At 46.3% G+C, this 24278-nt stretch overlaps 1 protein-coding gene across 1 annotated transcript; it reads left to right on the plus strand.

Moving 5' to 3' along the window:
• The first annotated feature begins 539 nt into the window (after positions 1–539).
• Positions 540–20376, plus strand: RPN2 (ribophorin II). The gene is made up of 17 exons (XM_062009199.1): positions 540–820; positions 920–1122; positions 3121–3216; positions 3883–4058; positions 4884–4959; positions 5332–5466; positions 7439–7615; positions 7947–8065; positions 8481–8586; positions 10841–10932; positions 11821–11935; positions 12454–12648; positions 13161–13247; positions 13797–13892; positions 15003–15078; positions 15985–16114; positions 20004–20376. Exons 1-17 carry the CDS (start codon positions 745–747, stop codon positions 20011–20013), a joined length of 1965 nt encoding a protein of 654 aa, XP_061865183.1. The 5' UTR covers positions 540–744; the 3' UTR covers positions 20014–20376.
• The last annotated feature ends 3902 nt before the right edge of the window (positions 20377–24278 follow it).

A 24278-nucleotide genomic window follows, 5' to 3' on the forward strand; every position in this document is an offset into this window, starting at 1 on the left:
GAAATGCAGCTCCATTAACTGAGAGGTTTGGGGTTTGCACAGCAGGGCCAGGGCTTAACCTTACACCCCTGGGTAAGCGTGCAGCAGGCCACGGCTCTTCTGCCCCTGCTTTGCCGGGGAGAGAAAGGCTCGTGGCAAGCAGCAGCCGCGGAGCCGGTGGCTTTGCCGGAGCTGTGGCAGCCAGCTGGGCCTGAGGGCAGCGGGTGACGGGACAGGCTGCCCCGCTGCCAGGGTGGCACAGCTTCCCTCGAGTGCCGGTGTGCGATGAGCGCTAGCTGGGAGTCTGATCTCCTGAAAAGCACAAGCGCGCGGGCTGCCCCGCCGCCTGTCGCGACACAGGCCGCCAGGGCGCGACACGGCCCGCCAGGGCGCGACACAGGCCGCCAGGGCGCGACACGGCCCGCCAGGGCGCGGACCCGCCGCTGCCGCTTGAAGGCGCCGTGGCGCGGGGGCCCGGCCAATCAGCGCAGCCCACATCCTCCTCGGGGGCCGCCCCCGCCCGCCGCCGAGAGGCCCGGCCCACTGCTGCCGCTCCAGGGGGTAGCCGCAGCTGGCGGTTCTCGGCCAGCCCCGCAGCTGGCGGTTCTCGGCCAGCCCCGCCGCCGCCGCCTGGCCACCTCCCGCCCGCTCCCTGCGCCTTCGCTCTTTTTCACAGCTTTGCGGTGTCCGTTGTGGGCGAGCGTGGGGCTGAAGGTCCCTCATAAAATACGCCGTTCGTCCCGACTCCCCCGGCGCGCCGCCGCGATGGTGCGGGCCGGAGCGGGGCGGGGCGCGGGGCGGAAGCGGCGCCGTGGCCCAGGCAGCATCATGGCGGCGCCGGGTGAGGCGCGGGCGGCAGCGGCGGGAGGGGGTTGCGGGAAGGAGCAGGGGGAAAGGCGGCGGGGAACGGCCGCGAGGTAACGCGCTTCTCTCTCTGCAGGCCCGCGGCTGCGTCTGGCGGCGGCCCTCAGCCTCCTCCTTGTCCTCGCCGGTGCCCAGGCCCTAGCCCCCAGCCACCGCCTCACCGCTCGCGACTTGGCCCGGCTGAGGGCGGCGCTGGAGCTGCCCTTCTCCGACGTGCAGTCCGCCTTCTACTCCATCGTGGGCCTCCACAGCCTGGGAGTGCGGGTGGCGGATGAAAAGGTGAGCGCTCGAGGGCCTGGAGGAGCCCCGCACTCCAGCGGCCTTTGCTGGGGGCCCAGAACGACACCGAAAGGTGGGGCGCAAGACGCTTATCCAGCGAGCGCTGCTGTGGCAGCTCCGTTGTTAGCGAGCATCCGAGCACATCACCTGTATCTGCTGATGGTCTGCCAGGTGCACTGCTTGAGGAAATCACATCTCTTGGCATGGCCCCTCTTACACTGATTGCCTCTAAAGGGAGGTTTCAGAGTTTGTTTAGAATCATGGAATGATGCAGTCTGGAAGGGCCCTGCAGAGCTCATCCAGCCCAACCACGTGCTAAAGCAGGTTGCTGTCAGTTATGTCACACAGGAACATGTCCAGGTGGGTTTGGAAACTTCCCAAGAAGGAGCCTCCACACCCTCCCTGGGCAGCCTGGGCCAGTACTCCCTCACCTCAACACCAAAGTTTTTCCTTACATTTAAGTGGAACTTTTTGTGTTCCAGCTTATGTCCATCACCCCTTGTCCTGTCAGTGGATGCTACAGAAAAAAAGTGTCACCTCATCCTCCTGACACCCACCCTTTAGGTACTTAAAAGTGTTGAAGAGGTCAGGCTTCTCCACAGCCTGTTGTAATACTACTGCAGCTCTCCGTTTGTTTCACTGCTTGCTGAAAAAGATTTCTGCCCATGGCATATTTGCTGTGCTGTCTTGTTTAACAGAGCTCTCATTATTTGGTTTTGCATCCAATGCCAAATTCATCCAGGTCACATGAGCTTGTTGGGTTTATATATAAAACATATTCCCTTGGGTGCAGACTAGAAATGCAGGCTTGTGGTATCAGCATGGTACTTACTGCTCTTTCGTGTCTTCAGGCATTTCCAGTTTAAATGTTGCAGGTTGTCCTTGAAACAACCTGCTCAGGTGGGCAGGCTTGCTACCATGCACAAGCACACTTACCTGTGCACCTGAGCTACAAACACAAGTTTGTTCTCTCATAAATTCAACTTGTTCAATGGTTCCATACTATTGGGATTTAGCTTCTCTCTGTGTGTTGTGCATTTGCACCACAGCCTCTGGGGTGGTGGTTCACCACACTACACACACCTCTGACTGCTCACCTGCAGGCCAAGCTGAGTGTTGCTGCTTCTGGTTCTGTCACTGCGGCTGCCTTTTTGAGGAGTTTCTCATTTTGACAATGGGAATACAGCCTTTAAACAGTAATTTATTTGTTCTTTGAGGTTTGTGATGAGGCTTTTTTCTGGACAGCATCCCTCTTCATGGGATGAGACTATTTAAAAGGTAGAGGTAGTAAAAATAATAGCTGGGCAGAACACTTGAGCATATGTCAGTATTCCCAGGTAACTGCAGCATGAAGATCCTGTCCTGCTTGTAAAGGCCTATGCTCTCCTTACTCAAACCCCAGGGATTTCTATATGAGCAGTTAAGTTCTTGGTTATTTTCTGGTTAAAAGGGAATCCTGATGATCCCTTTATCTAATTGTCAGTTAATAATAAGCTGTCTATAGATTAATGAGCAGTCTCACTTGCTTGCCTTCATACTGTAGCTACTTACCCAACTTTTCTCTCTATATGCTTTGAAATTCCACATTGTGCATCCATTACTGGTTGTGTGTGGTGCACAGCTGGGAAGGAAGCTCACCCACAGACCTGCTGTTCGCCTGGTCTCTCTCCTGAGAGATTTTCCCTACTAAATAAGCTCATGAGACTTTGTTTTGATAGATTTTACAGTTGTACTCCATTTTAAAGTTGAGTTCTGTTTGCAGAAGAGTTGATGTGAAAATTGCTTCTTTCTCTGCAGGAAGCACCTTTGTTTCTGTGCAGAGTAGAGTCTGGAGACCTCTGGGCTCTGCTGCATCACAAACGTTACTGGGGATATTGTTTGCCTTTTTTTCACTATAAAAACGCACAGCAGTGTACCTGAAACTGTCTTAGAGTATCATTTAAGCCCCACCTTGGGTGACTTAAGTCTTGCTGTAAGATAACTTCTGTTTCTTCCCAGGCTGCATGCAACTTCATCAAATCTCACGTGGACTCCAGCAGCGTTGATTCCCTCTTCTATGCCGCGCAGGCCATCTGGGTCCTGTCTGACTGTGAGGTGGGTTTGGACCTCTGGGGTCACATGTCACCAAGGAAATATTTGCCTTGGTCTTTTTCCCTGTTTTTTGTGCTGAACTTTTACTTTCTTTGAGTGGGTTGTACCCTCTTGTTGCTTAGGTAAATAAATATCCAAGTGTCAGGGAATACTCTGTGCAAGCCAAAGGATAAAGATATGAAGAAAGTATTTGGTCCAGGGAAATTCCGAAGCAGTGTCTTTACATTAAACATAGGTGGCTAAGAAAAAAGAAACCAGCACATTTTAGTAGTTGACAGCAGCTGTGTCAAAAAGTCTTTGAGGGGATGAGAAACTCTTTGGATGTGACCCCTGTGTTGAAACACTGCAGCGATACAAACACGGGCTACCCTTGCTGACTGGTGGGTGCTTTATCCAAGCCTGTTCTTCATCAGTACCACTGGCACAGTGATGAAAAGCAGTACCAAATTACCAGGATAAATCTGAATTGTGGATTATCCTGACTAATTGATAGTTGTCAGAAAAACTTGGGGGTTTAAGTAATTAAACTGAAAGGTAAGGAATGATAAAGGGCTTTTTCCCAAAAACTTATAGTAGTTCACCAAGTGTGTTGCCCCAGGAAGAAAGGAGTGGTGGCTAGAAAGCCTTGTTTGAAGTGTACATTAATGTGTCCCCTGTGTCCTTCCTCAGGTTACCATTTCAAATGAGACCAGAGAGCTGCTGCTTGCAGCCATCAGTGAGGATTCCTCGGTCACCCAGATCTTCCACGCCGTTGGTGCCCTGAGTGGCTTTGGCCTTCCTTTAGCATCTCAGGAAGCACTTACTGCTCTTACTGCTCGTCTTAGCAAAGAAGAAAATGTGCTGGCGTAAGTCTTTCAGATGGAAATGATTCACTGTTGCATGTTTACCCTCTAGGCAGTTGGATATTGGACTAAAGGGTATTTTAACACTTCATTTTGGTAAACAGATGTAGCAGAGGAGGTGCTATGTCTGGAGGAATGAAAGTATATGGTTTGGGGCTATTTTCTATAGGATTTTGCAAATGAGCTTCTGTATTCAGTTTAGTTTGAGAGTAACAGTCAGTCAAGAGGACACAGCACAGAGCACTCTCCTCTTGAAAAGATTCACAACAAATCATTGGTTTAATGTACAGCCCTGGTTCTGTGTCATTTCTGGTTGCAGGAGACTTGATGCTCTGCCTCAGCCCTTGTGTTTGCAGGTTGAGATGCCTGTACTGTGAGGTGGGCAGAATCTGCCAGTAAGCAGAAGGAATCTTGGCATTTATCATCAAAGAATTAAGTGATTTTACTGTGCAATGAGAGAATGGAGCTTTTCTTAAAATATGGAGATGAAAGGGAAATTTTAAAACTTGCTTCATTGATGAGAAGATTCCAAACTCCTGGAAGGCTCAGTAGCAAGTCTGGGACCTGTGCTGTGTAGAGAACAACGTTTGGTTTCTTCTCTGCCTTTCAGTCTATGAGTTTATTGCAGCAATTGGTGCAACTAATGTGCTCTTGGGTAATGAATTCTAAGTTTGCACTAAATCACTTCAGATTCATTGTCAACTGCATGCAGTAACAGCTGGTTTATACTTCATTCAGAAGAGAAACTGTAGTTGCTTTGTTGTAAATGATGTTTGGCTTTTAAGGAAGGAAAAATCACACAATTGTTTGGGTTTATTCTTGTTTCAGAACCATCCAGGCTTTGGAGACAGCATCTTACTTGTCCCAGCAGGCAGATCTAAGTGGCATTGTTGAGGAGATAGAGGTATGCTCTCTAATTATTTGGGATTTTGTTAAACCTCTGTAGTACTAAGAGATATATTAATGAGACACACTGGATGAAAAACCAGCCTGGCTAAATCCTTGCCCGCATGATGTGGATTGGCTTCTCTTCCCTTCAAGCAAGTATTACTTCTGGACTTTTAACTGTTTCATGGTAGACTGAAGCAGAGAAAGTCATGACTTGTAAAGAAATCCACTGAGGCTGAAGGTTTCTCTTCCTTTCTACTTCTAAATTGCTATTTGAAACTACATCAGTGATCCCCTACACATACTGCTGATTACAGGCCTGACAGTAGAGTGAACTTATGTGCATCTACTAGAATGCAATTTCATTTCTAATAACTCTTTCTGTCAGGATCTTGTGGCTCGCCTGGATGACTTGGGTGGAGTTTATCTGCAGTTTGAAGAAGGAATTGAGACTACTGCCCTGTTTGTTGCTGCTGCCTATAAGCTGTCGGACCACGTGGGTACGGAGCCAGCAATGAAGGAGGTCTGTGTCTGCCTGTTCCTCCCTTGCACCCTGTAGTTCACAAAAAGGAGCTGCCTCGTCTGCTTGCTCTGTTGTGCAGTGCAAGAGGCCAGTAGAGCTGGGAAGAGTTTCTACTGGAAAAGATAATGGGCATGCTCAGTAAAAAGGGACATGTCAGAGGGAATGCTAAGAAACAGAATCTAGGAGGAAATTCCACCTTCAAGATCACAGGCTGAATTTGGGTTGTTTTTTTCCCTCTTCAAATGTACAGAAGGAAATTGCAAATGAGGCCTACTTTTTCTTTGTTTATTGAGACAAGCTGTTGAAAAAAAACCCTCTTGTTTCAAAGTCTGTTCTGGTATTTGACATTCATCTAACACTTTCCAGCATTTCAGTGTTTTGTAAGTGTTATTTACCTGTGAGGAAAGGCAAACACCCGAGTTGGGGCTGCCCAAAAGGGAGGCAACTTTAGCACCAGATGCCTACAGCAATCCAGAGGCAAAAGCCTTTTGTCTAAAATACAAGAACTGCTGGTAATTCCTCTTGAGCTTGATTAAGCTAGAAACCATTGCTGCAAGCTATTCACTTAGTAATTCCTTTTTTCCTTCCAAGAAGTTAAGTGGGTTAGATGTACTTTTGATTGAGAATGGCAGCTCCCCAAAGCACAAGCCAAAGTGGCAGGGTTGAGATAGAAGCCAGTGTAAGACATCTGAGTTCATTCCTGGCTCTCTTCCATGCTGCTGCCAAACAGACTAATGCAAAGTAATTTTGATGTCATTTTGGAGGTGATTCTGCCACATACAATTGCAGCTGTCAGCATCTAAATGATGGTTAAAAAAAAAAGACCAATTAAGGGAAATTGTTTAGTGTTGTTTCAGAATTGTGCTGTCAGAAATGCTATTGTTGGGGCTTAAAGCTTTATCTCTTGTGAATGGTGAGAGTGCCTCTGGAATGCCAGAAAACTCTCTAAAAATTAACATGTGGTATTTGAAGAAAATAGCTCCTTTTTTCCCCCCTTGCCATGATTTAAGCAAGTGTAAGTTGCTGATTAGGGTCTGGAGCTATGCCATGCCCTCACAGAAATGAGAAACACTGCAAGGCTTGCACTGTACAGGAGTTCTGTAGCATCTGGATACTTTGTCTAGTTGTGATATACATTGGTGCTCACTAATACAAGTAGGAGGGTAAAAAAATAAGATTAAATGAATTTCATTTAAAAGTGTTCCTTGTGGGCCACTAAGTTGAATGCCTATTGCTTTATTTGGGTTTATATTTGATTACTCTGATTTCTGATTAGAATTTAGCCCACAATCCTTGGCGTGGATCAAAGTACTCTGTTCTCCAGACTAACAGGGAGTGCTGGAAGAATCAGAGTAATGTGGCATAGCCCGTGGAGTGTGGCACAGGTTCAGTAACCTTCCAAAGCCAGGCTACAGAACCAGCTGAGGGACGTGAGCCCAACTCCTGCATCACAGAGAACAAATCAGTTTTGGCACATGGCAGAGCCAGAGCTGGCTCTGTGCTCCTGGTGGTACTGCTTTAAAGCTAATCCTTTTAGCTTGAAGCCACTGCTGAGCCTAAGGGGACAAGCCTGCATGGGCCTAGACTGGTTCTTTCCAGAGCCAAGACATTCAGCCTACCCCTTCTCCACTCTATGAAGACAATTGTACAGCTCCTGCAGCCAAACTGCCTGTTACAGCTGTGTGCAGCCTGGGGAGTTGAGCTGACAGCACCTTCCATTCTGAAACATGGAGTTTTTAGCACAATTACAGCAATTGTGGTTGGAACCTCCCAGCCAAGAGTTAAGAATGCTAATGGGACATTCAAAGGGTGGCTCATTCAGGGTTACCTCACCCCTCCAGTTCTTCTTAAAGCAAATGAGAAATGAAGTAGTTTTCAGGAATGATGTTTTATTAATAACATTATCCCAAGCCAGTTTGCAGTGTGGTGTAAGCTGCTGGTGCTTACATGAGATTTGCTTTTCCTCTTACAGGATCAAGTTATCCAACTGATGAATGCAATTTTTAGCAAGAAGAACTTTGAGACCCTCTCAGAGGCCTTCAGCGTCGCTCGTGCCGCAGGTTCCTTGTCCCAGAACCGCTACCACTTGCCTGTCATTATTGTCCCTGAGGGGCCTGCAGCTGTGTCTCACCATCAGCCCTTACTCAAGGTGAGTCCTTAGCCCTGGGTCTGAACTTGTCTGAATCTTCAGTGTTGTAGGTGTAGGCTGACTGAATGGGGAGGGTGATATCTTATTTCCAGTAGATCTGGGGTTTTAGTGCTTTTATGAAGCGCTTATAAGGCACCTGTGCTTACCAGCCACCTCCTCGAGAAGGCACTGTGTGGAAATCAGCTCTGCTGATCACAGACCTCAGCTTTCCTCATTGTGTTAGGAGTGAAGTGAATCTCAGGGGAAAATTCTGGATGTAAAACATAGGGATAATGAGTTGTCTGTGTTCCTGCATTCCTTCTGAGACAATGGATTTCTTTTTCTCTCGTAGCTACAAGTAACTGATGTTATGTCCCGGCCCCTGACTCAAGCTTCTGTAAAGCTTGAGTATGCCAAGTCTGCATCAAGCAAAGCCACTGTCCTTCAGCAGACAGCATTTACCCTGTCAGGGTAAGAAAATAATCTGATTTGTACCATTTCTAAGGCAAACAGGTGTTGTTTAAGCAGTGTTGGGCTAACTTCCCTCGTGTGTTCTTCCAGAGAAATTGCTTCTACAATGTAAAACTCAAAGTGCTGCAGTTGTGTTTTGTTGGTGATGGGTGACTGAGCATGTTTGGGAGTGATGGTGAATTCCTGTTGCTGCTTCTTTTGGTTGGGAGTGGAAAATGGCAACATTCTTCTGACCAGGGGAACTTGGAAGAATTCTTTGTGTGCTACTCTCAGCAATGTCAGTTTTGTGCTGCATTTATCTGTTTGCCTGCTTATTCTGGCATATTTGGAGACTTTCTGCTAGCAAGGTGTTAGCTATTTGCAGGTTGCTGTTAGTGTCCCAGAGGATACCTAACACCTTGCTTTTGTGTTACAGAGATGTCTTTGAGCTGAACTTCATGAATGTGAAACCTGCAAGTGGCTATTACGATTTCTCTATCAGTGTTGATGGAGATAAGCGATTTATTGCCAACAGAGTTGAGGTGAGTATGCTTTTTGATGGCACTGAGTTCTGTGCTTATTCCCTGAAACAGCTTTTTATTTGTACCCCTTAAGGATGTTGCCAGTTGTTGGGGCATTTTTATCCCATGTATTTCTGTGATGCATTGGGTTTTGACTCAGGATTGTGACTAGTAACCAAAACTGCTTTATCTCTTAAATACTGATCTGACAGCATATTACCAAAGGCTAACAGAGGAGGTGTTTATGTAGCAGCCTGGGGTAGCTGTGTAAAACTAATGACTGAGAATGTTAGTTCTTCAGAGCATTTGAGATTTGGGTCTGTAAATCTCCAGGCTTGGCTGGTGATTCCCTGATGTATTGAAGCTGAGTGTTCATGTTTGTCTGTACAAGCTCCAGAGCCCTAGAAGAAAGCCAAGGGGAGTCTTTTGACATCTCCTAACAGTGTATGTGGTGATGCTGTTGTAGTGGAAAAACAATGACCAAAGCAAAGGCAAGTGAAGTCTTCCTTTCATGCTGCTATACCACACCTTTCTGAAGGAGAGTTTTACATAAATACCCAGAGGTTTAGTTTCCTCATGTTTGTTACAGTGACAAGAATGTGACCTGTGTGACTGCTCACACAGTCACCCCAGCATCAGCAGCTGGGCGTGCTGCTCCTCAGTGATGTCTGTTCCCACACTTTGGTTTTAACCTCAGACACCTATTTTAAGATTTACTTCTAAAGTCTGCTCTGGCCAGCTTGGAGTGGAGGAAGACACCTCCTGCCAGCTTCTGGCCTTTACTCAGTGGCTGCCATTGCTGCTGTTGTGGCACTTTGGGGTGTCAGAGGGGCCTGCTGGGCGCTGCTGCTGCAGGGAGGTGCCGTGGGCCGCATTAGGCCGGGTGGCTCTGTGGGAGGCACGTTGTTATGGGGAGAGCTGCTGGGGGAGCTGCTTTTTTCCCTTACTGTTATTAGCATTAATTGTCCTTAATGCACCATCGTTTTGACAGTAATGAGCTAAACCAGGGGGTTATTACTCTGACAGAGACGACATTTCCTGGCATTAAAATATTTGAGAGCTGTTTGTGTGCTGTTCATTGGAGGGGCTGTGGGCAGCAGCTCTGAGTTGCCTTCACATAACTCTTCTAAAATTAATATTTCATTAGTCCAGCTTTCTTTGCTCCCAGATTGGAACAGACTAAGGCTTTGCTCCAGTTGGCCTGAATAGTCTACATGTTAATGAATCCATGTTCAGGTGTAACTTCCATCTTAAATGACCCTGTTTGTTGTAAAGAAGCTGCCAAGATTACTGTGTTTGAAGTCTGACCTGAGTAGTTTGATTTATGTTTCTACAAATTTTTTCCCACAGATTTCCAGTGAATTATTTTTTGGGGTGAGAGTGTGGAACTGGTTCACATGAGCAAACCTGTAATAACAAATTGGAATATATGATGAAAAATATCTTGGCAATGAAACTTAATTCTCCAGGGGAGCATTTGTAAGCTGTGAGAACAAATGTGCTAATTAAAAACTACAGACTGCAGTAACTGCTTGTATTTGAGAGGAGGATTGAAGTCAGCCAAGCCCACTGAGGTTTGCTGCCTGCAGAGTGTGTGGTTTGGGACTGGGGTGAGCACAGGAAGTCATTTCTTGGGGCTTATATGCACTTAGCACAGAGGAGTGTGATAAATGGCAGGGCCCTGTTGGCTATCTTGCACTGAGAGATAAATACATAGACTGAAGAAAGGCTTGCTGAACAAAGTGCAGGTCTGCAGGAATGCTTTGGCTCTTGCCTCCTGGTAATAACAGCAGAAACCTGTTAGGCTTTAAGAGCCACGAAGGCATAATGGGTTGCTGTCTGGAGACCTCTCTCAGCATAAATTGCTCTCCAGGAGGCAGAAGTACATCTGCACATGCATCACATGTGATGTAATCTTTACTAGCAAGTGTCTGCTCATTCAAAAGGAAAACTAGTTGGATCTGGATAGTTGGACTCTTTCATTAAAAACAATTTTCCAAGGGGCAGCTCACTCCAGCATGACTGAGAAGCTGGTGTCCTCACAGCTGGCTGTTTGTGCACAGAGGAGGATGTGCATTAGGGTTAGTGGCTGGTAGGAGCTTTGCCAGAAGGTAAGTTGCTGTAGATCCTTCTGTGAGGTCAGGTTCTGTCTTTAGCTTAGTGTAAGACCCTCTTTGGGAAAGGGGACAGAAGAGCTAAAGCTGCTGCAGTGAATTTGACCATTGTTAGTATATGTAGAGTGCTCAGACTAATTTTCTCTTTTATTTTGTTGCAGCTGAAAGTGAAAGTTTCCACAGAGGTTGGGATTACTAATGTAGATCTTTCTACTGTGGATAAAGATCAGAGCATTGCACCAAAAACAACCAGGTAAAATGACTTGGTGTGTGAGATCCTTTGAGGAGCAACTCTGTCTCTAGACTGGAGGTCTCCTGAGCTTTACCTACTTCAATTAAACTGGAGCAATCTTGTATGGGAATAACTACAGAGTAGTTACAACACCCATTCTGTTTCTCTTAAACCAGGGAGTTTATTGTGAGAATACTGGTGGGAGTTAGAGGTGGTTTTCCATAGTACTGAAAAAAGTACTAACAGAACCAGGCAACCTGAGCTTCTGCTCCTTTGTCAGTACCTCTATAGCAAAAGCAAATGAAAAGAATTGTGCTGATGTTTCTGGTATTATTGGGCTTTGGTAGTGATGCTCTCAAGCAAGGTGGACACTGCATTTGGGGGTGTGGCTGTACCATTGCTTGAACTTAATGTAATTGTTTTCTTAGCTGACATCAGCTAGAATGTAATGTGTGGAATGTAACTCAGGTTGCAGAGCCTCACCAAGGCCCCTCTGTGGTGCTGATACAGTCTCCCTGTGCTGAAGTTTGAGTGTCTGACTTTTCTGTTCTGCTGCCATCACACCTGGGATTGTAGCATAACCTTGGCTAAATGGAATGTGGGGGTGTTGTATTAGCAAAACCTTCTGGTGTTCCTTTGAGTCTTACAACAGACAACCAGTTTGCTTGAAAATGGGCAAGGTATATAGCTCACACAAAATCCTGCTAAAAAAAATCCATTCCTTTCTGTTCATTACATTTCTGGTGGAAGAGAAACACATGTTAATTCACCTGACTTTTTGACAAAAGAGTTCATCTGTGCTGAGCAGGCTGCAGTGCTGCTAGACAAGCTTGCATGCCTTGGTTTCTTTGAATGCCAGCTCTTCCCTTGGAAGATCACCTCAATCCTGTTTGGTTTTGTTCCCCTTAGGGTAGCTTACCCAGCCAAAGCCAAAGGCTCCTTCACTGCTGACAGCCATCAGAATTTTGCTTTATCCTTCCAGCTGATAGACATGAACAGTGGAGCTGAACTCATCCCTCACCAGGTCAGGACAAATTGTTGTCACTCCCGTGTCACTGAGATGTTCCATCTTGAAGCATCTGAGGTGACAGTTGCTCTTGAAAAGATGTGATGGGTTTTGGGAAGCCTGATGTTTCTGTGAAAGGACACTGGTCTTCATAGACGTGGAGTGGATTCAATTCATGTCTTTTGTCTGTGTTTTAAATGAAGCCTCTTCTGCTCTAGTGCTGAGTCTTATTTAACTCAGTAAAATGAGGGCAGGCAGCCTGCACTGTAAAAACACACTGCTGAAGTTTTAATGTAGATGGTTTACTGAAAAAGTCCTTGAATGTAGACTTTTCTGTATAAAATAGAACAAAAGTAAGGAGTTACTCAGAGACATAGAACTTGGTGATGTGCAGGGATCCAGACTCCCAGGCTCCCAGTTTATACCAACAGTAACTTCAGTGAACGTTGTGTGTTTTGATCTGGGGGTAAATGTCTCCTTTCATTGGCATTTATAAATGCACTATGAGATATCCCACAAGTGTTCCAATCTTTCAGACTTTTGTCAGACTTCACAACCAGAAGACTGGCCAGGAGGTTGTGTTTGTGGCAGAACCAGATTCCAAGAACGTGTACAAGTTTGAACTGGATACCTCTGAAAGGAAGACTGAATTTGACTCTGCCTCTGGTACCTACACTCTTTACTTGATCATTGGAGATGCCACTCTGGAAAATCCAATCCTGTGGAATGTGGTATGTAGCTGGAAGTGGAGGGGGGTGGTTTTGAGATTACCAGCAGCCTAACAGGAGGGAGTGGTACAGGCTGGGAAGCAAAAAGCTCATATGTTTTGTTCTTTGTAGCAAACCAGAATCCTTCTGACCATTTACAGACTCTGAGGTTTGCTGTTGTTTTTAAGTTTTTCAGTGAGCATCAAAGCAAGACAGAAATGAACATTCATTTCATCATGTGGTGGAACAGAAACTTGATCACATTTATGGGTTTGATTGTAATTTCACAGCACTTTCAAGGTTTAGCATTTCTGTGCTTGCTATGCTGGAAAGGAAGTCCCATTCCTAGTGAGGAGTAAAGGGCATTGCTGCCTCTGAGGAGAAATTGCTGCTTAAAAAAATCTGGTGGCTTTTTCTTGATTTTCTTTTAAAATCATCTGAATCATACATTGACAAATAGGAAATAGGCCACAGAAATGGAAGAGCTTTTAATCCATGAAGAGCAAACTTAATAAAGGTGCATGAATTCATTTCAGGCTGATGTTGTGATCAAATTCCCAGAAGAGGATGCACCATCCACAGTTCAGTCCAAGAACCTCTTTGTTCCCAAACCTGAAATCCAGGTATGGTCCAAATAAATATTTCTGTGTGGGAGTGGGGAGCTGAACAAACTGCTGTTTGTTCTCATCATAGTTTATTTTTGAAAAGTCATCTCTCATTAAGAAGAAATTAATACTGTGTAAGTAATGTAATTAAAGGAAGAGCAGAGTTACTCCTTAATGGAAGGAGATTTGTTGCAGTCCTCTGGAGTATGAGTAAATAAGCTGTGTCCTACCTGTGAGAGAGCAACTGGTGGCACTGAGAAGATCCAAACATGAAAATGTGCCTAGGTGGGTGCTACAGAAAGCTCTCTGCTTCTGAAGATTTCACTTGAGTCATTCCAGCCATCTGTGCTGCTGACAAGCTAACAAGGGCTTCTGTGAGTGCAAGAAGAAGTTAACTGTACAAGGGATCAAATGTGCAGAGACTGCAATAGACACCAAAAAGTCAATCTGTTCCATGAGAGCAGTGCTTGTCATCCAAGGGAGTGTCTGGGATCTGGGCCTCTGGGGAGCTGAGGAGCTGCTCTGTTGGAATTATCCTACTTAAGAGTTGATTTTGTTTGTTTGCAGCACCTCTTCAGGGAACCTGAGAAGAGGCCTCCCACTGTGGTATCTAACACTTTCACAGCATTGATTCTCTCCCCTCTGCTTTTGCTGCTCATTCTGGTGAGTGAACTGGATCACACAAGAACATTCTTTCCCATCCAGTCCAAAGTCACTTGGGAGATTGAGCCAGATAAACTCCTTGTGCAAACTCATGGTTACTCCTAGCTAGCAAACATCAGTGCAGAATGTTAGGCTGCTGTTGTCTCTTGCCTAAACTGTTGTGGTTTGGGGTTTTTTAAACTTTATAGTCAAAGCATTAGAACACTGTAGAGGGGGTGAGTTTCTCCAGTGTGCTTCTGCTAGAGATGTTGAACAAGAGCTGGCAGATTAACATTGGACTTTCACAGGAAAAGAGCGGTGGTTCTGCCTTACACTTGATATATTGGGCACATTCTGTGTTACTTAATCCTGTCAGATTGGTTCCCATTTATGGACAGAATTAGCATTTGTGTGTGTGGTTGAAGCATCTATTGCTACTCACTGTATCATCAAATCAGTGTTGTGAACTTAATGCAATACAAAAGCTCATCTAGGCAAGTTAAATTACTCCTTATTTGGAGGATGAAACTGATCCCTTATTTGCTTGGCAGTCATTTCCACCTCACTGAAAGCTGGTGTTCAGATAGTCCCACTGCTCACTGGAGTTCACAATATACATGTTGGTGATCTTTTAATGAAAGATGTTATTGCTACTGCTCCTGTTTACCATCCTTCCTGCCTTCCTCTGCTGTACTCTAACAACTGAAACGATTTTTATGAGCAAACACCTTGTACCTGTAGCTGTTCTTTTGCTGAGTCCAAAACTAGAACCTTACAGTCTTGTCTTCTTAATTGACATTAAATCAACTGGATAGAAATAGCAATGCTGCTTTTTCTGGAAAATGTTGATTTGGAGCAATACCCTCTCATCAGTTTAAGAAAGATGATTGAGGAATTGCATTTGGGCTGTCAAAAGCAGGGGGAGAAATTTTCACTGAAGGAGCTCAACGGTGCTGTCTAGCAAAATGACTGCTCTGTCCTCTTGCAGTAGTAGACAAGGGCTTCTGCAGAGAAGACACTGCATTTGCTGAAGAACTGAAGGCAATCAGGCTTCAAAGATGCTGAAGTTTAAAATTAAAGCTTGTAATTACAAGGCTGTTGGAACTGAGGTTTTGTTTCTTTTCCTTTTAGTGGATAAAGATAGGTGCCAACATCTCCAACTTCAGCTTCGCTCCCAGCACCATTGTTTTCCACATGGGACATGCTGGTAAGTGTCAGGGGCTTTCTGCTTTGTTTGACCTTCTCACCTGGAGTTGCAGAAGAGAGCCCTGGTGGTTAATGGGCTTGTGGTCTATTAACTATAATGACATAATAGCATAACATTTGTTCTCGTGTTTTCATCTGCCTTCCTGCTTTTCATGATTGTTGATATGGTGATAAACCTGTTTTGGCCATCAGCTTATAACAGCCGTCATTACCCGGCCTCCTCTCTCACACCATTTATCTGTACTTAATAGTACTTCTTATTTCCAGGGGTCACACTTTCTTTATTGCATGTTTGTTCTTTGTAAGCAGGGAGTTTCTGTGGGGATTGAAAGCTTCAGGATTGCCATCCACAGTTGAAGGCTACATCTTTTATGTAAAGCTCTTCCTTTGCAAGCTCCTCTTGAACAATTTGTTATTCATCAGTTTCATTGTGCCTTTGGCTGCACAAGTTTTTACTGTCTTGGTAGAATTTGGAAAACATTGCAGCCTGGGAGAACATTGGATCTGCTGTTTCCCAAATGACAGTGTGGTGTTTAATCCAAGCCAGGTTCCTTGGAAGTTTCATTTAAGCTCTAAGCTCCTACCAGAGGTTAATATCCCCTACTGAAATCCACAGTATCCTCTTCCTTTTAATAGCCCTTAATGTCTGTAATGTGTCCATAATTCTGTCACAAGAGGGTTGTTTGCTAGCTGTCAGTGTCACATTTTTCTCCAATTTGGAGACCCAGGTGCCTTCTTCCCCTGGCAATAATGGATAGTTCTAAGATCTACCATGTCAGAGCTTCGGAGATGAGATAAAAACCTAATGCTTACACCTGGCAGTGCAACAGAACTGTTCTGAGGATGGCAAGTGGTTGGCCTTTGAAATGCAGTTTCAGCCAGTGCCTCTGTTTGGTTTTTTTCACAGCAATGTTGGGACTCATGTATGTCTACTGGACTCAGCTCAACATGTTCCAGACTCTGAAGTACTTGGCCATTTTGGGTGGTGTCACGTTCCTGGCAGGCAACAGGATGCTGGCTCAGAAAGCGGTAAAACGGTGAGCTGGGGTGGGGTGGAGTGGGGAGGAGACCCCATGGATGCTGTCATGCCTGATGCAGTGATCAGCACTGGTGTGGGGATGGGCTACTGCTCCCCACTCTCATGCCTATTTTGAGAATAAGGGCTTGAACTGGACATGGGCCATGAGGTGCTGTCAGTGAGATACAGCTCCTTCAGGGAGAGTGGTCCACGTGGCTGCTTGCTGAAGGGATCAGGCACACAAAGGAAGCAAAGGGTGGAAGTTTGTGCACTTTGCCACATGTGGGTTTCCTTACGTCAGAACTCATTCACTAACACATTTGGTTTATCACACAATCTATCAGGCTCTTTCAATAGTGTTAGATAGTGAAAGCCACTACAAATGCAGAACAGACTCAACTCTTCTCTAGCTGTGCTTGTGAAGCTAAGGCAGGAGTATCTTACTGCTGGCTTCCCCTCCCTAAAGGGTTATTGCAGAGAAAAGGGAAGCAGATACTTACTGGAGGGGTGCAACAGACAAAGGGCAACACATGCAAGCAAAACAAGGGACAATTCTGGTAAATGGGAGGGACAGAAGGTTGATTTCTGTGTTGGCATTGGGCTGATTCTTCACATGTGTCTCCTGCCACACAGTGTCTGTGAGTGTGCCATGCCTCAGGCAGCTTGCAGGCAGTGTGCTGAGCTCAGTTCTCGGTGCAGTGCATCAGAGGTCAAACCCTTTCCCCTCCTTCACCTCTGCCACATGGGGTTTCTGTGGGAGACTTCAGTTTTAGCCCTTTTGTGCTAAGGTAGAGTTTGGCTTTGAAGATTATGTTACTGACCTGCTTTGCCATCACACCTGTGCTGTCCTTCCTTTCCCCTTTCTGACCCACTAGAAGTTTATCCTTCTGTACCTATTTGCATAGATTTCCTGGGGTTCTCACCTTTTTGTTGACACTGTATTAAAGCCAGGACAAGGTAAAAAACCACTACAATATTTAATTTTCAAGGGATTTGCATTGATTTCTTCTCTTTAAAATGTCTCTACTTTAAAACATCTCCACTTGCATGGCTGTAGCAGGGAGGATGATGATAGTAATCCACCCTTTCCATCCCATCCTCTCAGCTTCCTCAGCCTTGCTCCCTTGGATGTCCAGCCCTCTCCACTGTGATGCTTTCTCTTACTGGCAAAACAGTTCCTACTGGGATCTTGTTGCTAGTGGGGCTGTGTTACATCATTTAGTAATGCTTCCTTTTTAATTTAAAGAGTAATGATAAGATCGTTAGTAATTATAGATTGCCTGGGATATGGATTTGGGGGAAAAAGAATACAATGAAGCTTATTTTTAAGTGTCTTTGCTCAACCAGGGCTTCTGTTAGCACATCAATGCAGGTGGTTGGTTCCTACTTCAAAACCCTGCAGGGGGTGTCTCTGCTGTGTCACTGTCAATGACATGAAGCTGCAATTACAATGGCAAATTTGAAAGTAAAACTTCTACCTTAGGCTAAAGTTAAACCCTTTGTACATGATTTTAAAGTTCAAAAAGACATCTTTTTGTGAAGGTGCTGCTTGCCTGTCTCAGATGGTGAAGTGCAGTGGTAATTAACTGGATTGCACTTGGAGGCAAAGCTGCCTTCCAACAGCTGGCGGGGGCGGGCAGGGGACTCTGAGCCATCTTTTCACAGAAGTTAGCAGAAGGCCTGGTTTTGCTTTTTGCATTTCTGTCACTGGCTCCAGTTCCTGGAGCAGAGCTGCTTTCCTCCTTCCTGTCTTCTCTGAACCTCTTCCTCTCTCCTTTTGGCAGGATCGCTGCAGAGCAGAGCAGTAGGTTGGCAAAGTATAGAACACTGCGGTAAAGGGGGTTTTGCTAGTGACCACCTCTTCTAGAAGTAAGGGCCTTTGTGGAATTTGCCTTCCTTGGGCATGCTGCCTGTTTCATTTCACTTCTTCACTCACTCCTTGTACAAAAAGATATCTGAGCTCAATCTGTTTCCTTCCAACATGGCTTATTGGGCTTTACATCAGTGCTTGAGTGCCCTTGGCTAGAGCTGGGTTTGTGTATTAGCAGTACATGTCCTCTGAGACTGAATTGCCTTTGTGTGATTTCCTCCATCAAGTCTGTATGGTAATACATGCACATGGGAATCTGCTGTCTCAGGCACTGAGCAGCTATCAGGTGATGTAGTAAACCTAGTTTAAGCAGTATTGTTCCTGTAAATACATTACCAGTAACATTGGCTGGAGGAGATCCTGATGCAAATGGATGATACCTGGGCTGTTCCCTCCCTGCTGGTGGTATTCCCAATCCCCATCTCCAGTATGCTGGCTATTTAGCCACCAGGCACTCTGACTGCTGAATTGTGGCCTCACTGGAGCTGGTGAGAGCTCTGTGTACAGCAGAGCCAGGTCAGCACCACCTCATCCAGCTGGGAACACGACCTAACCCAGGGCTCACCCTCCTGCCAGACTGAGCTGGTCACGGTGGCTCAGGCAGTGGCAGCAGCCAGCCCCTCCAGTCCATACAACCTTCTGGTAGGTCTCCATTATCATTTCCCAGTGCAAAGCCCTTCATCTCCTTTCATTCTGAGCAGGTAAGGTCCCAGTTTGCTACATCCCAATGGTGCATGAGGCAGGACTGCCTGCCATTCTGCATGCTGCCCAAGGCTGAATCTGCAGCTTCATTTGTCCTTCTGCACCGTTTCATTCTGGGGAAGGGAGAGTGTACCTGGGATAAGTCCTGTACTGAGCCTGAAATCACTGTGCAAGGTGCTACCCTGGGACAGCTCATGAGCATCAGCTTTCTGTCATGTTCCCAATCAGTGCTCCAGGCACATGGTGCATTAAACAGAGCTCAGTGTGGTGCAAAGCACAGCAGCCTGGCTGCCAGTGTCACAGCAAGGCTGAGCACTGGGGTACAAGCTCCTGTCTGCAGATAGATGAGACAGAGGAAAGCTTCATGAAAATTACCCATGGAGAATTTGGCATCATGTCCCATAGAAAAACACCCTGTTCCTATCTCTTCTCTCCATGGAGTGTTTTGAGGTGCTGGAGCACAGAACAAGCAGATCACTGGAGAGGAAGGGAGATGACTGTTGCTCATTCCTATGGATGGATGTAGCTGCATCCTGGCTGTGTTTGCTGATGCTGAGCCAGTCCCTGGGATGCTTCATTTTACTGTAGCTCTGAGCCAGTGCTATTCAGCTTTTTAGTGGCCTGTTCCCAAATGCCTCAGCAGTGTGTCCTCCACAGCCTGCATGCTTTCTGTTTCTCAGCCTGCTATTCTGACTGGGGGTATTCTGATTCCCTGTGGGCTGTGAGTAATCCTGGAAGATCCTGCAAATAACTCCTTATCCAGAAACCATAAGGGAGCTTTTGCTGCCATGTGCAGTCACAGGTATTTGTCCTTGATGCTGGGATTTCTGATGCCCCACATAGGTCAGTTCAGACCATATTGTTACCAGCCTTTAGGGCTGAACTGCCAAGTGCTCAGCATCCACAGCTATGCCTGTGTCTGGCATCTTGGAAGGGAAAAAGACCCCAAAAAGATGAGTTTGCTGTGCCCACATTCATCATCTTTGGGGCAAAAGATGTTCTCTTTGTGTTTAAAGGACCAAGTGATTCCAAGCAGATAGATTGGCCCTTTTCAAAGTAAAAGAGCTAAGGTACCTGCAGGCTTTGCATTCAGCCCTGCTTTTTTGTTCAGTTCTGTCATTTACAAGGCTCATTCATCCCTTTTGCACAAGAAATTAACATTCATTTTGTCTGTTTCCATCCTCTCTGAGTTCAGTCCTCCCTTCCATTGAAGTACTGGTTTCATCACTCCAGAAAGCTTCCTTTGAGAGAGAACTGGGGTGTGGGGACACTTTTACTGTGCCAGGAAGTGCTTTGTTGCTTGGAAGAGTTAATTCTTTTGAATTTTTCTTTCCAGGACACACTAGTACCAGGAGAATGGAAGAAATGGGGGAGGGGGGAGAAACCCAAATGCCTTCAGAAGTGGATAAATTCCTGACAGAGCAGAAGAATGAAGGCAGAAGAGCAGACTTAATCTTTTTTTATATTAAGTCCCAAGGGTGCCAGTTCCACTTTTTTTAAAGCCTGATTTTCATGGTTGTGTTCATGCTACTCGAGTGCTTTTCATATGAATCCAGAAAATCCTTCCCTGGATCCTTCCCCCTTCTCCTCCCAGGACATTCAGATTTCCTTTAGAAAAAAAGGATGACAAAAATACATTTCTGCCTTTCCCCAGGTGCCCTCTCCTCATCCTAAATGATTTGTGAATAAAGAGGAAAGAATGGTCCCGAGTTTTTGGGTTTTGGCTGCCTTGGAGGCTCTGATGGGAAGTTGGGCTCACAGGGAAATGAAAAGAGCTTTTACTGCTGGGTAATTTTGTGTGTGAGTCACTGCTGTGTGAAGCTTCCTGTTCTTTCATGCCCTTTCCCAGAGGGACATGTTTACTGGGGTGAGCTTCCCACTCCTGCTGTCCCCCCTGTGACAGCTCTCAGCTGCATTGCTGCACTCGTAGCTCTTGTCTCTGGCTCCAGGCTGGTGCTGGGCTGAGTCGCTGGGAGCCCTCAGGGCCTGGGCAGGAGGAGGCCTCAGGGTGTGCCTGTGTCTGGCTGGCAGGTATGGTGGATGCCTTGAGTGGGCTCACTTTCTTTCCAGCCTCTGGAAGTAACCTTTTCCCTGCAAATATGAGCGTGATTGAGTTTATTGCCTCGGTTCTTTGAAATCTGCTGATTGCCCTGTGGCCACGTGTGAGTTACTCAGGCTCTGACTTCCCCATGAGTTACTGCCTTCAAGCCCCCTCTTGAGGTAGCAGACTTGGGCTTTATTGGAGGGCACACTGATGGTAAAAGTCAAAATCTCCTCCTGATGAGCAACTTCCACATGGGAAACTTTACAGTTGCTCCTTCCCCTTCATCTGTGTGTTGGCTCCTGTTTGTCTGTGTCAGGCTTCTTTCTTTAAAGGCCTTTTGGCAAAGGAACTTTATCAAACGTCTTTTGGAGATCCAAGAAGATTATATCAACCAGCAGGCATGTGGATAAGGAGTGTGGAGCCAAGTCCTCCCAAGAGCTTCCCATGTGTCAGACATGACTCCACTTTATAAAAGCCATCTTGCCTCTTCCCTGCTGCATTTGTTCACACTTAGCTCACTGTGTCCTCTCAGAGTTCCTACCTGTTTGTTCTTTGGAAGGTTACACCAGAGGCCACAGAGGTTTTACAGTTGATTTAACAGTTCACTGCTTTGACCTCTGCACTCCTTCAAAAGCCTTATCTCATGCTGCACTTAACACTCCTTTAGTCCCAGAGGACTTAAGCATGAAATGGTTAAGCTACTGTTGCCATCTTACCCTGGAATTCTTTTCACCCTGCTGAGTTTTATGAGAGCCTCACACCTTTGTGCTGCTTTGCTTTCTAACCACGTTTTTGTACAGATGCCTCATGCTAGGACAGGACTTTCCCTAACATAGGTGCAGAAAGAAAACCATGGAGGGCTACTGTGATGTGTCTTTTCTAAGCTGCCTGTGGGGCTGCTCATTTTCTACCTTCTTGGCTGTTTGTTAGGCAAGGTTGGTTTTATTCTTTTGGCCCTTTATTTCTCAGACATTTTCTGGTTTGCCTCATTGGGGTTTATATTTAATCTCCCAGAGTTTGAACACGTGTTTCCTGATTTGAATGTAAACTGAACTTTTAGAGGAGTCCCTTTAAATAGATGCACTCACACAGCTGGGGACTCCCTCACCTCCCTGGGCAGCCTGGCACAGGGGCTCACAACCCTCTCAGGGAAAAAGTTCTGCCACAGCTCCAATCTCAACCTCCCCTGGGGCAACTTGAGCCCATTTCCTCTTGTCCTGTCATTCCTTACTTGAGAGATCAACCCTCACCTCCTGTCAGGGAGTGTCAGAGAGTGCTGCTGTCTCCCTTCAGTTTCCTCTTTTCCAGGATGAACACCCCCATTCCCTCAGCCCCTCCCCAGCACCCTTGTGCTCCAGCCCCTTCCCCAGCTCCACTGCCCAGCTCTGGCCATGCTGCAGCCCCTCAGTGTTGGCAGCTCAATTATAAAACCTGAGCTTGGGGCAGGCAAGCTCTGGGGAATCAGGGCAAGCAGAAGGTAATTTCCCTGCATGCTGGAGCCTGCTCCTACAACATGGTCACCTGAGCTAAAAATGAGCTACTGTATGTACTGCAGACTAGCAAGGAACTGTTCAGGTGCAAGGTGGGCTGGTTTCAGAGGCTTTAAGATGTGTTTGCACAGCACTGTATTTCCAGCTTGGCCTGGAGTTACTGGTACTGGACCTGCTGCCTTCGTTACCCCAGCTCTGAGTCATCCTCAGTGCACTTGGCCCCTGTCTTTGAGCAACATCTTCCATTCTGGGCCCAGAATCAAGACATGACTGTCTCTAGAGACAATGAGCCACCTTGACCTGCTGTTGGACAGGTTTATTTAGAACACCTTTTATTTCCTGCTAGTGATAGGGAAGCAGACCCCATCCTGACATTATTTACATTTCTGAAGACATCATTATTACACAAACAATAGGGATTTGGGGTGACAGGGGAGGAAGTAGCTGTATGAGGTCACTGGGTTAATAACTTACTTTGAAATCATTTACAGTTGTAACCCCAGCCACAGTGGAGCTCGGAGCCACTGGATGGCATGTTGAATTAAACCACAGTGACAGCCCAGTCTGATGCACACGGATCTTCTTTGTCTCCCCTAGAGCTGGAGCTTCAGTTTGAACACCTCAGGGCTGAGCAGTAACTGTAGCTGAGCTTTTTAGGGTTCGGTTTTGCTGCCAGGGCTCTGTATTGGGAGGCAGCCAGCAATATTCCCAGCAGGGTTTCTAATGGGTGGCAGACGTGTGGATTCGAGTCTTGCCTCGCCCTCATCTGAGCTCTGTGTGTGGTTTGTGCCATCACAGGAGGCGGTCAATTTACTAAGTTGCCTAAAGGTGCCTTTTGGTGGCCTCATGTTTATTAATGAGGCCCTCAGACAGAATGATGACTTGGCAGAAATTTTGCTCGGTTTTGTGATCTGGAAGCCTTAATTAGCAGCCAGTGATTCCCCAGGATGATAGGTGTACTGCCTGCTTTAGTCTCTGCATGTAAAGTATCTTGATGTTAAACCATGGAGGTACTTGGGGTTTTTTCTGATTCAGTACACAGAGCAGGATTCAGAGAAGGGAGTTAAATTGCAAAGTAAATGAAGTAGTGCATCTGAAGGGCATTGCTTGGAGCAGATCTGGGGAGTGGATGCATCAGCTTCCAGCTGGTCACATCTGGGAATGTCTTCGTGGCTGTGAAGGGCTTTCTGTACAGTTGGAGCCTTGAGCTCTGTTATTCTGGATGGGAGGAGGAGGAAAAGAGAATCAGGAGAAAATTTGGTGAGTGCACACAGAAGTTTTTCATTCCCTGGAGGTTTTTCCTGGCTGATGTTATTTGTGAAAAGGGAGCCAGGTCAAGAGTGACAGGAGAGGTGCTGAAGTGCCCTGCTCTCCCAGCTGCATCCAGAGGCAGGATATAGGTAAAGTTCTGACCTTCTCCCCCTCCCCAGCCCCTGTTTGTTCAGTGTGCACACAGGGCTCTCCACACCCCTGCTGCCTGGGGTTGCACAGGCCCCATTCCTGTGGGACAGAGGAGTGAGAGGAAGTTGCTTCAAACAGAACAACTGATGCTTGTACAGGTGAAAGTATTCCCAAGGATGGACTGTGCTGGCTCTCAGTCCCCCAGGGCTGGTAAGATTCAGAGTCTAATTCAAGTTGCAGGTGGCTACTTGCAGGAGTGAGTGGTACAGAAAACAGTGCAGGGAACACCTGAAATGTCCTGCAGATCTAGAGGTGGGTTCTGCCCCCTGGGGAAGACTTTTGTCTGGTTTTAGCCAACTTAGGCACTGAGGCACACAGTCTCAGATAGCTTTACAAGGCTGCTTTTCATTGCTACAAGCCTGTTCCTGATACCCACATGCAGCACTTGTGATCTGTCTGTTCCAACTAACAGGACTTTAGGTACTTGACAGAAGTGATTCAGAGTTTTTGCCCCTTCAGATGCAGCAAGGACCCTTTTTCATGGACAGCAGTGGGAGCTGTCTTTGCTGGAGAGCCTTCAAAGTGTTTGAGCAGTGCAGAAGCAGGGTGTTACGTGCAGAACTGAACAGGGAATAGTACTCACCAGAGCATGGGGAGGTGTAAAAGGGAGAAGTAT

This window comes from Colius striatus, chromosome 16 (genome assembly GCF_028858725.1).
Source record: "Colius striatus isolate bColStr4 chromosome 16, bColStr4.1.hap1, whole genome shotgun sequence".
Taxonomy (NCBI): domain Eukaryota; kingdom Metazoa; phylum Chordata; class Aves; order Coliiformes; family Coliidae; genus Colius; species Colius striatus.